The following is a 14,018-nucleotide window of genomic DNA, read 5'->3' as shown; positions in this document are numbered from 1 at the left end:
TTGGGTTTTTTTAATAAAAGAAAAGTGTTCCAGGATAAAACTATCCTCCCAACCTAAGGTACCATACTTATACTCAAAGTAGTCAGTCATACAATATACTGTTGTTGTTTAGTCGTTTACTCGTGTCCGACTCTTCGTGACCCCATGGACCAGAGCATGCCAGGCACTCCTGTCTTCTCCTTCATGGACCACTGCCTTGTTGTGGCAAAGGGGCTTGAATAACTCAGAGAAGCTATGAGCTATGCCATGCAGGGCCACCCAAGACGGACAGGTCATAGTAGAGAGTTTTGACTAAACGCGGTCCACCTGGAGCAGGAACTGGCAAGCCACTCCAGTATCCCTGCCAAGAAAACTCCATGGACAAAAACAACAAACAGTATAAGCTAAATAGCAAAAAAGAAGAAGAACCTAACAACATTAAAATATTACAGCAACAACATCAAATTATGGTGTTTTCACATGGGGGCCTTCATATTGCCAACAGGCCATTGGCAGCAGGGTTTGTTTGTTTGTTTAACAAATAAATCTGGATTAAATGGTGCCACATAAATTGGCCATTGTGAAGAAGACAGGAGTTCTGCACATTCTAGAAAGTTGAGCACACATGCTTGATTTCTGTGATCATGGTGAGTCAAAGAAAGCTGGAATACGGAAATCAATGTGATGTTGGATTGAGATGCCCTTCCTCCAGGCCACCATACGGTAGGTTTGTGAGAGAAAGAGCACCATCAGCATAGAGTGTGCCACAGCTTATTGGCCGGGCTGAATTTCTGAAACAATCATCAGTGTGAAATGGTTGTTGTTGTTGTTGTTGTTGTTTAGTCATTTAGTCATGTCCGACTCTTTGTGACCCCATGGACCATAGCACACCAGGCACTCCTGTCTTCCACTGCCTCCCGTAGTTTGGTCAAACTCATGTTCGTAGCTTCGAGAACACTGTCCAACCATCTCATTCTCTCTTGTCCCCTTCTCCTTGTGCCCTCCATCTTTCCCAACATCAGGGTCTTTTCCAGGGAGTCTTGTCTTCTCATGAGGTGGCCAAAGTATTGGAGCCTCAGCTTCACGATCTGTCCTTCCAGTGAGCACTCAGGGCTGATTTCCTTCAGAATGGATAGGTTTGATCTTCTTGCAGTCCATGGGACTCTCAAGAGTCTCCTCCAGCACCAGAATTCAAAAGCATCAATTCTTCGGCGATCAGCCTTCTTTATGGTCCAGCTCTCACTTCCATACATCACTACTGGGAAAACCATAGCTTTAACTATATGGACCTTTGTCGGCAAGGTGATGTCTCTGCCTTTTAAGATGCTGTCTAGGTTTGTCATTGCTTTTCTCCCAAGAAGCAGGCGTCTTTTAATTTTGTGACTGCTGTCACCATCTGCAGTGATCAAGGAGCCCAAGAAAGTAAAATCTCTCACTGCCTCCATTTCTTCCCCTTCTATTTGCCAGGAGGTGATGGGACCAGTGGCCATGATCTTGGTTTGTTTTTGTTTTTTTTATTTTGAGCTTCAGACCATATTTTGCGCTCTCCTCTTTCACCCTCATTAAAAGGTTCTTGAATTCCTCCTCACTTTCTGCCATCAAGGTTGTGTCATCTGCATATCTGAGGTTGTTGGTATTTCTTCCGGCAATCTTAATTCCGGCTTGGGATTCATCCAGTCCAGCCTTTCGCATGATGAATTCTGCATATAAGTTAAATAAGCAGGGAGACAATATACAGCCTTGTCGTACTCCTTTCCCAATTTTGAACCAATCAGTTATTCCCTATCCAGTTCTAACTGTAGCTTCTTGTCCCACATAGAGATTTCTCAGGAGACAGATGAGGTGATCAGGCACTCCCATTTCTTTAAGAACTTGCCATAGTTTGCTGTGGTCGACACAGTCAAAGGCTTTTGCATAGTCAAACTCCATGGACAAAGTGTGAAATGGCACAAGCATTAAAGAGTAACAAGACCTTACAGTGCTTCTTCTGTTAGATTCCACATGAATACATCCATGTTGATGTGTTGTTGTCTTTTCTCTTCTCATGCTTATTCCTTCAGCTGACGCTCCTCAAGATCCTGTCTGAAAACAAGACAGAAGCATCCATGAAGCTGGCTTGTGACCCAAACCTGAATCTCTTCTTTGTTTTCAGGGCTAGAAATAAGTTGCAAAGGTAAGGTGTTGTTGGCCTTGGCGTTTTACTCAGAGTAGGACCACTGAAATTAATGGACTTTGGTTGTTCCTGTGGGTCTATTCTGAGTTGGACTAGCGTTGGCTATAATCCAATGAAGTCCATCGTTCTTTGACTTCCCAAAATGTTGGGTTGCTGGCACTTACTGAGATACAGAGGTTAGATGATGTCTGTTATTTATTAAGCATTCATTCGGATTAGTTTGTGGAGAGGTTAGAGTAGACGATGTTGCATCGAGCAAGTGTTATTCCACACTTTCCAGTGTATTTTCCTGTACTTTCCTTATCACACAAGGATAAGGGCGGAGTAGCAGGTTTGTTTCACAAGAGCACCAAGCCAGCTGTATTTGCAAACCCTGAATTTGCTGGTTGAATCCCACCTGGTTGTGGTGACAGCCAAGAAGCACCTTCAGAGAGATAGCTAATCCCTTAACACAGAGCTTTCCAAACTTTTCATGTTGGTGACACACATTTTAGACAGGCATCATTTTGCGTGACACAGTAATTCAGTTTTACTAGCAAACCAGAGGTTAAACCATGGGTAGGCAAACTAAGGCCTGGGAGCCGGTTCTGGCCCAATCGCCTTTTAAATCCAGCCTGCAGACAGTCTGGGAATTAATGTGTTTTTACATGAGTAGAGGGACCCAGATGGCGCTGTGGTTAAACCACTGAGCCTAGGGCTTGCCAATCAGAAGGTCGGTGGTTCGAATCCCTGTGACAGGGTGAGCTCCCGTTGCTTGGTCCCAGCTCCTGCCAACTTAGCAGTTCGAAAGCACGTCAAAATGCAAGTAGATAAATAGGAACCGCTACAGCGGGAAGGTAAACGGCGTTTCCGTGTGCTGCTCTGGTTTGCCAGAAGCGGCTTTGTCATGCTGGCCACATGACCTGGAAGCTATACGCCGGCTCCCTCGGCCAATAATGCGAGATGAGCGCGGAACCCCAGAGTCGGTCACGACTGGACCTAATGGTCAGGGGTCCCTTTACCTTTTACCTTACATGAGTAGAATGTGTCCTTTTATTTAAAATAACCCATCTCTGGGTTATTTGTGGGGCATAGGAATCCGTTCATATGTTTTTTTCAAAATATAGTCCAGCCCCCCACAAGGTCTGAGGGACAGTGGACCAGCCCCCTGCTGAAAAAGTTTCCTGACCCCTGGGTTAAACTAACCTTTTTCCAGTGTAGGGAGGAGCATGGGGAGCAATTGCACGACACACCTACACACTGCAGCCGACAAACTAAAGTGTCGCAACCCACAGTTTGGAAAGCTCTGCCTTAGCACATCTGGTTGAAGATTCTCTCTCTTTCTCCTCCAGTGAAGAATTGCATATCAGATGTCTCCAGAACCTGCCATTTCTCCTTCAGTATTTCCCCAGCACGGCTGAAGTTTCCTCGAAGGTAATTGCTCCAGTTAAGTCTCGTCCACCACAGATTTTGCTAACTGCATCTTGCATTAGGAAAGGAATTGGGGGAGAGGAAACCTGCTGATATCACCATGTTGTTAATTCAAATCTATGGTGTGATCACATTTGGAATGATTTGTTGCCTCACCCCAATATTATAGAGTTGGACAAGGTTCAGATTTGGGCAGCCAAAATGACCAAGACGATTGAACTACTGCCCTGTGAAGAAAGGTTTCAGAATTGGTGACATTTTAGTTTAGAGAAAAGGAGACATGATAGAAGTTTATACAATTATGAATGGTGTGGAAACAGGGGATAGGTAAAAAAAAAATTCTCCCTCCCTCAAAACACTAAAACCTTTGGGGATCCAATGAAGCGAAATGCGTGAAGATTCAGGTCAGACAAGAGAAAGTCCTCTGCACGACACATGGTCCAAACCATAGGTGCCAAGTTCCGGATTGAAAAATCCGGGATCAGCAGCGCCGCGGCACCAGAAGTCGCTTCTACGCCCTTCCGGACATGTGTAGAAGCAAATTCTGATGCTGCTGTGCCCATTTCCAAAATGTCCGCAATGCCAGAAGTCGCTTCTATGCACTTCCAGGCATGCATAGAAGCGACTTCTGGCGCTGCAGTCATTTTGGAAATGGGCACAGCAGCATCGGAAGTCACTTCTATACATGTCTGGAAGTGTGTAGAAGCGACTTCTGGTGCTGCAGACATTTTGGAAATGGGCACAGCGGCACAGGAAGACGCTTCTACGCATGTCCGGTAGTGCGTAGAAGCGACTTCCAGTGCCGGCGCAGCACCAGAAGAACATGGCCACCGGCAGCAGCTCCGTAATCCGGGGGAATATGGGGTATTTTGCCATTCGGGACATCTGCGGGAAACGGTAAGAAAATACGGGGGTTTCCCAGGGAAAACGGGGTACTTGGCAGCTATGGTCCAAACTAAGGATCTCACTCTCAAAGAAGGCAGTGATAGCCACCTGCTTGGATGGCTTTGAACGAGGATTAGAGAAGGCTGGCATTAGCCATGATTAATATGTTCTGCTGCCACTGTCAGAGGCATTATGCCTCTGAATGCCAGTTGCGGGGAACTGCAGGTGAGCAAAGTGGTGCTGCTCTCAGGTAAAACTTGCAGGCTTCCCACAGGCATCTGGTCAGCAGCTTTGAGAAAAGGATACTGGACTAGATGGGCCATTGGCCTGATCCAGTAGGCTTGTCTTTAAGTTCTCAGAGTGATGGCCAGGGCCTGAACATATAACAGATGCTGCTGCCCTGTACCTGCTATAAAGGAAAATGAAAGAAAGGATTGGGGTTCTCCTGGGGACCTGTGAGTGGCAGCAAAGGGGGGGGGGTGAAATACTTTGGTCTTTCAAATTTCAGCAGTGCCCTGTCTGAGGCCAAAATTCAACAACCTCCCATCTGTCTCTCGCCTTCCGTCGTTCTGCACTCGTACTATGCCATAGTTGGAGGGCCCTGCAGTGCCACACACACACACCCCAGCTCAGCACCCAGTGAAGGGAAACTGGTCACACTGCCCAAAATTTGCCTCTGGTGAAGAAATACATTGAGGGGAGGGCAAAGTCTTTTGCTGTTGATGTTTAAATATCCTCTGCAATTCCTTTAGATAAATTATTCTACCAAAGAAGCAGAAGGAAAATTTTCCATCCAGATGGAAAATAAGGATTTCCTTGTTTCGACGAAGCTAGCATTTACTGGGAGGAACCACACACAAGTCCTTGAACTGATGCACAGTGTACCCCAGGTTGGTGGGATCACTTTTTAACATGAAATTTTTTAATCCATGCAAACAAGGCAATGAGGAGGCGGTGAATAACCGCTTTGAGGTTTCTGGGTGTACGACTCAGGAATCTTGGCATAACAAAGAATGCTGAACCTCCTTTTTTTTATGTCAGTTAGCAATCGTTCCAAGGCGACTTGTTCTCACAACAGCTTACCAAAAAAGCAAGAGAACCCAAGTTTTGAGGTGTGTTGCATTATGGGATGGCAAAGAAGCAAAACTCGCAGGCAGCTACACTGGAGTCTTCCCAAAGATATATGGAGGTCATGAAGTGCAGGGTAAGTTTCTATAAAACTCTGCGGCGAGCAATGATAGAAGCGAAATGGCCAAAGCTCAGTGTGAAAGCACGCGGTTTAAGCAGAGCTTCCAAGGTTCAGTCCCTGCCATCTCCTGTTAAAAGCATCCAGGTGGGATGGTGGTTAAGATCATTGGGGTTAGATGAGACGGCAAAGCTGACATGTTAATTACAGAAAAAGCATTGTTGATATTTAGCAAAGATTGGAAACTCTTTATGGACTTTTTGCATGAAAAAGACAAAGACCTTGTGATATCTGGGTTTGACTGAAGAAAATATTGGTTTTTAGAAAGTAAAATAGTTGGGCGTTACCTCAGAGTGGATGTTTTGAATAACTTTCTACCTATAGCTGACAGATGAGGAATCAAAAGTTCTCACCTCTCTCTCTCTTTTGCTTTTCTCTTTCCTTCCTTTTTTCTTCTCCCATTTTTTGGTTTGTGTTTTCATTTAGATTAGTTTTTTCTCTCTTTGATAATCTAAAAAGATATTGGGTATTTGATATTAAACTTTGTGTGTGTGTGTGTGTGTGTGTTTGTGTGTGTGTATTCAAACTTTAATAAAAATCTATTGGGGGGAAGTATCCAGGTTACAAGTGAAGAGAAAGAAAGATGGGAAAGCCAAGTGACTTGCTCTATTCGAGGACAGGGGACCATAGCAGTGGTAGAGCATCTGCCTTGCATTCAGAAGGTCTCAGGTTCAATCCCTGACACCTCCAGATACTTTCCTAATTGAAAGAAAAGCCCATGTTCAGAGAGACCTTTTCAAATCCAGCACCATTGGCCTCATTCAAAGGGTAGATACTGTGGATGTTCAACTTTCCCGTCATGTGTTTCCTGGACATGTAAGAATATGAACTTGAAGATGACGTAGAAGTCATTCAAAGTTCCACACCCACCCACCCCAAATGAGCTTAATTCACATTCAGTTCACCTGGCCATTATAGGGACTGCTTTAAGGTGTGGTTTGGAGATTTTTGAACTTCCTTAAATCCAACTGGTTTGTTCCAAGCACTGGGCATCGTGTCTAATAGGAAACGTGGCTTATTTTCCATTTCAGTGGAGATCTGCCACCCTCTCTCAATCCCTTTTCCTCAGCGCTCCACACTCCGCTTGCATGTGGAGCACTCTGGACGTAGCCACAGAGACAACGTCATCATTGGTTGGGACGCAAAGGAACAGGTAACAGAAATGACAGTTAGCTTTTCCATTCATTCAGCGCTACACCCTTAGACCCTGCTCTGGAAAGCTATTGCCTCCTCAGTTATAGCCACCAACACGCCAAGTTCAGACAACATGGAAACACAGATTGCAAGTTTCTCATCCAGAAGGTCCCATGCTCATTTTCCAGTATCACCAGTTAAAACAGGGTTGAGGAGTGTTTTCCAACCCGAGGGCCACCTACCTCTCTAGACAACCTTCTACGGGCCACATGCTGTTGGTGGGTGGGGCCAGAAGCAAAAATAGACAGAGCAAGGAATGTATAAATATTGCCCCTTGTACAATAGAGCAGCTTCTCCACAGATTCTTGCACCTTTCTTTCTTCTCCATCCAGCAGACAAGGGAAGTGATCATAGTTCCTTTGTACACATACCTGGCTCCTTCCCTTTGGCTTAGTAATCCTCTGCTGTTTCCACTATATAGCTTTAAACAGCCTTTCTGGCCTCATAAGCCCTGCTCCTGTCTAAACCTCCCAAAACTTCAACAATAAAAAATTAGTTATATCTTTTCCATTTGTATGTAAATCTATACATTTTGTGTTTTATATTGAATCACCCTGTGATCTTCGGATGAAGTGTGGTATATTATGATATTTATTAATATAAAAAGGTAAAGGGACCCCTGACCATTAGGTCCAGTCGTGACCGACTCTGGGGCTGCGCGCTCATCTCGCATTATTGGCCGAGGGAGCCGGCGTATAGCTTCCAGGTCATGTGGCCAGCATGACAAAGCCGCTTCTGGCAAACCAGAGCAGCACATGGAAACGCCGTTTACCTTCCCGCTGTAGCGGTTCCTATTTATCTACTTGCATTTTGACGTGCTTTCGAACTGCTAGGTTGGCAGGAGCTGGGACCAAGCAACGGGAGCTCACCCCGTCACAGGGATTCGAACCGCCGACCTTCTGATCAGCAAGCCCTAGGCTCAGTGGTTTAACCACAGCGCCACCTGGGTCCCAATGATTTATTAATATAACCAATAATAAACAATAAACAATATAATTTAATAATAATAATAATAATAATAATAATAATAATAATAATAATAGATTACTATTGCCACCACTTGTTTAACCTCTATTTCTGATTATGGCAACAGGTCTCTGTGTCGTCTTCTCTCAAGTTTGGAAAAGAGCGTGTCTATTACTACGCTGCTGTGGCTCACCCTTTTAACTTCACCCTGAATCACATGGAGGTTAGCTCTCTCACCGAAAGCAGAAGAGGCGCCTACAACCAGCAGGTAAATTGACCGGATGGATCACCCAAAGCAATTAATGGTGCAATCCTATAGATAACTATCCAAAAAGAAGTCCTGTTCTGGAAACTGGATAACAGGACGCAGCTGTGTATGCCTGATAATGTATAGGATTTTTTCCCTCCCAATTGAACTGGGTTGTGTAAAGCAGGGATGGGGAACATGTGGCCCTCCGAATCTTGCTGAATTACAACTCCCATAATCCCTGACTCTCAGCCATGCTGGCTTGGGTAGACAGGAGGTTTCACAGGTTCCCATCCCTGCGACAAGGGCTGGCACATGCATTGTTGTTGTTGTTGTTGTTGTTGTTGTTGTTGTTGTTGTTGTTGTTGTTGTTTAGTCGTTTAGTCGTGTCCGACTCTTCGTGACCCCATGGACCAGAGCACGCCAGGCACTCCTGTCTTCCACTGCCTCCCGCAGTTTGGTCAAACTCATGTTCGTAGCTTCGAGAACACTGTCCAACTATCTCGTCCTCTGTCGTCCCCTTCTCCTAGTGCCCTCAATCTTTCCCAACATCAGGGTCTTTTCCAGGGAGTCTTTTCTTCTCATGAGGTGGCCAAAGTATTGGAGCCTCAGCTTCACGATCTGTCCTTCCAGTGAGCACTCAGGGCTGATTTCCTTCAGAATGGAGGGTTTGATCTTCTAGCAGTCCATGGGACTCTCAAGAGTCTCCTCCAGCACCATAATTCAAAAGCATCAATTCTTCGGCGATCAGCCTTCTTTATGGTCCAGCTCTCACTTCCATACATCACTACTGGGAAAACCATAGCTTTAACTATATGGACCTTTGTCGGCAAGGTGATGTCTCTGCCTTTTAAGATGCTGTCTAGGTTTGTCATTGCTTTTCTCCCAAGAAGCAGGCGTCTTTTAATTTCGTGACTGCTGTCACCATCTGCAGTGATCAAGGAGCCCAAGAAAGTAAAATCTCTCACTGCCTCCATTTCCTCCCCTTCTATTTGCCAGGAGGTGATGGGACCAGTGGCCATGATCTTAGTTTTTTTGATGTTGAGCTTCAGACCATATTTTGCGCTCTCCTCTTTCACCCTCATTAAAAGGTTCTTTAATTCCTCCTCGCTTTCTGCCATCAAGGTTGTGTCATCTGCATATCTGAGGTTGTTGATATTTCTCCCGGCAATCTTAATTCCGGCTTGGGATTCATCTAGTCCAACCTTTCGCATGATGAATTCTGCATATAAGTTAAATAAGCAGGGAGACAATATACAACCTTGTCGTACACCTTTCCCAATTTTGAACCAATCAGTTGTTCCATATCCAGTTCTAACTGTAGCTTCTTGTCCCACATAGAGATTTCTCAGGAGACAGATGAGGTGATCAGGGACTCCCATTTCTTTAAGAACTTGCCAAAGTTTGCTGTGGTCGACACAGTCATAGGCTTCAAACGAGAAGGAGGCGCAGCGCAGAGTCCTCGGAGGTGGCCTCCCGCTGCTGCCACGGTCCGCTTGGCACTCCCGGGCCCTTGGAGAGGCTCTGGAGGGGGACGCTGGAGGGACCTAGCGCCAGGGCGCTGGATGGGCTTAAGATGGCCCTGCTGGGTATGATCATGTGAACACAGCCTGTCATTCTATCCTGCTGTTTTCCAGGAGGTCAAGGCAGCTTGCACCCATTTCTCTAAATGCTAATCACTTTGTCCCTTAGGGGCTCATAACCCTAGGGTATGCTCTCTCCCCCCCCCTTCCAAGTGAATATTGCTCTTGCCATGCTTCTTTGTCTCAAACTTAGTTCAGCATTTCTTTTTCTGACTTTAGGTGTGGCTGGCTTGGGACGATGGGCAACCCGCCCACTTGAAATTTACATTCGGAGACAAGTCCCAGACCAACATCACACTTTGGGATGCTTGTATCACAGCTTCCTCCAGCCAGGTACAAATGTTTTTATTGGCATTTTCAGCTAATATTTTAGGCAGTCTGTGGCAAACCGGTTAGAGGTCCTTTGTTCTAGAAAGCGGTATGTGCATTTTTTTTTCCTTTATTTTTTTTTGTTATATAAAAGACTGCATCGCATCACTGCAGCTATGCCCACCCAAAGTGAACATAGAGCATTGGAAGCTGCCTTATACCCCAGTTCACCATTGGTTCATCTAGCTCAATGTTGTCTACACTGACTGGCAGCAGCTCTCCAGAGTTTCAGGGAGACGTATCTCTCAGTGCCAGATGGAGGGGCCAGGGATTGAAGCTGAGATCTTCTGCAGGCAAACAGGTGTCCTGCCCCTGAACCACACATCTTCTCCAAAGTAATAACCAATGTTTCTCATTCATAATTTCTGCAGCTTCAGAATGTTCTAAGCCTTGCAAGTCTCCAGGCCTGCGGGTCCCTTGAGCAGACGGCAGCCTTGTTGAGTCAGCACTTGGACCTGAAGTGGGATGGCAAAAAAATTGTGCAGAATCTGACATATGAGGTGGAATCTTCTTTATTCTGTTGCATGAAATTGAGTACAGTTTTTTGGGGGGACAGGAGGTGGGCAGGTGTGGAGGACGCCCTGGTCCTGAATGGGGTAACTGTGCCTCTGAAGGACCAGGTGCGCAGCCTGGGAGTCATTTTGGACTCACAGCTGTCCATGGAGGCGCAGGTCAATTCTTTGTCCAGAGCAGCTGTTTATTAGCTCCATCTGGTACGCAGGTTGAGATCCTACCTGCCCGTGGAGTGGTATGTGCTCTAGTTATCTCCCGCTTGGATTATTCCAATGCGCTCTACGTGGGACTACCTTTGAAGGTGACTAGGGAACTACAATTAATCCAGAATGCGGCAGCTAGACTGGTGACTGGGAGCAGCCGCCGAGACCACATAACACCGGTCTTGAAAGACCTGCATTGGCTCCCAGTACGTTTCCGAGCACAATTCAAAGTGTTGGTGCTGTCCTTTAAAGCCCTAAATGGCCTCGGTCCAGTATACCTGAAGGAGCATCTCCACCTCCATCGCTCTGCCCGGACACTGAGTTCCAGCTCCAAGGGCCTTCTGGTGGTTCCCTCACTGTGAGAAGTGAAGTTACAGGGAACCAGGCAGAGGGCCTTCTTGGAAGTGGCGCCCGCCCTGTGGAATGCCCTCCCACCAGATGTCAAGGAAATAAACAACTATCTGACTTTTAGAAGACATCTGAAGGCAACCCTGTTTAGGGAAGTTTTTAATGCTCAATGTTTTATTGTGTTTTTAATATTCTTTTGGGAACTGCCCAGATGGGCAGGGTATAAATTGTTGTTGTTGTTGTTGTTGTTGTTGTTGTTGTTGTTACATCACTTGGAGAAAATTGCTTTCATGAACAAGGCTGGGGTAGGGCAGGATTTGCTTTTTGATATATTTTCATGGCCCTTGAGCCTGTTCTGCTATTTATTTATTTATTCTTGTTCTGATGGTGCCGAATGTTTCCCATAAGATCCGTAGGCTTGTGTCCATGGCTTCCACCAAATAATCCTGGGAGCTGGAGCTTCCCCCTCACAGAGCTACAATTCTCAGCACCTTCAACAAACTACCACTCCCAGGATTCTTTGAGAGAAGCAATTTGCTTCAGATGTGTGGTGCGGATCTGCCTGAATTGGCAGGTATGTGACTGAATCCCGTCCCAAAAGAGCGACAGTCTGGGAGCACTCTTAAGAGCCATTATTAAACAACCTGAGAGTAGTACTCATCAGTGACTGCAGACATCAGAAATGCAGGAACTTTTTGAGCTCCTGTTCCATTTTCCTTTTTTTAAAAAATGCAGAAAAGTAAGTCATTGCACCTGGATAAAATTCAGGTGGAAGCCATTTTGGAAAACATCTTTTCGACTCCATGTTCCAGTCAGCATATCTTGGGGGAAATTGAAACAGACTATTCAGCTTGGCTTCGTCATTTTGCGAGCCTCAGAATCTGCGATCTTCCAGAGGTAAGTGATGTGTTGCCATTGCTTTCAAATACATACCTGCCTACAAAGCCCCACTGAAAGGAAGGGGGGCTTCCTTCTGAACGAACATGAATAGGACTTCCCCGCCATGTTCATGCCTCTGTTTTGCAGAGAACAGCCCTCTCTCAGTCTGAAAGCATCCTATGTTATTAGATGGGCAGCCAGGTCCAAGCCCGGCTTAAAAGATAAAGAATCCCAGAATCGTAGAGTTGGAAGGGACCCACGAGGGTCATCTATGCCAACCCTCTGCGGGGCAGGAATCTTTTGCACAGCATGGGGCTCAAACCCAGGACCTTGAGATTAAAAGCCTCATGCTCTACCAACTGAGCTATATCCCTAAGAAGGGAGGGCAGGAGGGTCTTGAAGTTGCCCATCAAACAGCAGCTGGCTGAGCAAGCAGGCACACTCTGCACCAGGTCGCTGTCTTCCCCACTGCATGGGAATCATTGTTTCTCTGTGTTCCCTTACGGAGGCAGTGAGTGTACCACTGACTACCAGTTCCTGGGAAACGCAAGTAGGGAGAAAGTAAGTAGGGAGAACTGCACAGAAGTCCTTCTTGTGGGCTCTCTATAGGCCTGTTATAAGAACAACTGCTCCCTTTCACTTATGGGGTATTCCAGAGCCTGTATAGAGTCCTTAAGTGGGTTCCCTATCGGTAGGAGAAAATAACAGAGGCCAACCAGAGTATATTGAGAAGCAAAGCGGCTAGTAAGCAGCTCCAATACTTTGGCCACCTCATGAGAAGAGAAGACTCCCTGGAAAAGACCCTGATGTTGGGAAAAATTGAGGGCACAAGGAGAAGGGGATGACAGAGGATGAGATGGTTGGACAGTGTTCTCAAAGCAACCAAGATGAGTCTATCCAAACTGCGGGAGGCAGTGGAAGACAGCAGTGCCTGGCGTGCTCTGGTCCATGGGGACAGGAAGAGTCGGACACGACTAAACAACAACAACAACAACCCTGATCGTTATTAAAGGAACTGTTGCAACAGGGTCCCCACTCACCACACACAGGAGGGAGGAGAACCCTGAACAATGGTGCACAAGCACTTACCGGTATATAGACTTTTGAAATTGCCCACCCTATAGCCCAAGCCCCCCCCCAACAAAAAATCATACATACATCACAGAAGGAGGCGATCTGCAGCAGAAATCCTGCCTGCCAGGAGAACTGATAGTGCATTACCTAGGCAATCTGGCCATTCTTTTGTGATCGTTAATACTTTAGTTCCTGAGTTCAGGTTACAGGCTCACTGGATTCATACACAAATACGCCCTTAAGACAGGATTCGCAAGCAAAAAGACAATGGGAAGGCTTTCCCTATTTGCCTCCCTTACTGCAGAGGAATATCTGAGGTCATTGGGAGAGTCAAAATGGCTTCAGGATTGCTCTCCCATACTATTTCAGGCACATGGTTCACATATTTAGATATGTGTGTATTTATGGATATTTATTCTCTTTCTGAGACCTTAAAAGTCTTATGACAGGCCTCTAGTTGGCCCATGTGAGAACAGGATGCAGGACTAGATGGGTCTTTGGCCTGATCCAGCAGGGCTTTGCTCATGTTCCATTCCAGCTATAGTCATTATTTCTAAATTGGCATCTATACACAGCAGTTACCATATGCAATTTTTATGCAAACCTTTTGCGGGGTACATTTCCTCTTTGGGGGCACCCTGCCTGTCAACACTTGGAAGCAGTATCAAAGAGGTATCATTCCTACCCACCGTGACACATGCCTATCCCCCACCCTTTACTTTACTCTGTGTCTCTGGTAATTCCATCCGCTCTGTTTTCCTAGGCAATTGCACTCTCTGGGAAACACCAGCTAAACAAGGGAGGTTTTCTCTGGCGATCAGAAGGCAAACTCAGCCTTGCTGGCGGCGAGGGGTCCATCACGGCCGCCTTAAGAAATCGTAGCACAGCCGAAGAGAGGAACTATTCGACAGAATTTTCAGTGAGTTGTGGGGCAGGAGAGCCTTTATTC

At 46.0% G+C, this 14,018-nt stretch overlaps 1 protein-coding gene across 1 annotated transcript in view; it reads left to right on the top strand.

Moving 5' to 3' along the window:
* LOC118092960 (uncharacterized) overlaps positions 1–14,018 on the top strand; it is a 107,508-nt gene that overhangs the window by 79,657 nt on the left and 13,833 nt on the right. The window contains 9 exon segments of the mRNA XM_060282786.1: positions 2,040–2,152; positions 3,484–3,565; positions 5,489–5,651; positions 6,725–6,846; positions 7,981–8,121; positions 9,903–10,016; positions 10,424–10,552; positions 11,852–12,013; positions 13,833–13,988. Coding sequence (XP_060138769.1) covers positions 2,040–2,152; positions 3,484–3,565; positions 5,489–5,651; positions 6,725–6,846; positions 7,981–8,121; positions 9,903–10,016; positions 10,424–10,552; positions 11,852–12,013; positions 13,833–13,988 — 1,182 coding nt within the window.

The sequence above is a fragment of the Zootoca vivipara genome, chromosome 14 (genome assembly GCF_963506605.1).
Source record: "Zootoca vivipara chromosome 14, rZooViv1.1, whole genome shotgun sequence".
In the NCBI taxonomy this organism is placed as follows: Eukaryota; Metazoa; Chordata; class Lepidosauria; order Squamata; family Lacertidae; genus Zootoca; species Zootoca vivipara.
Note: the sequence above shows the minus strand (reverse complement) of the source record. Positions and strands in the feature narration are given on the sequence as shown.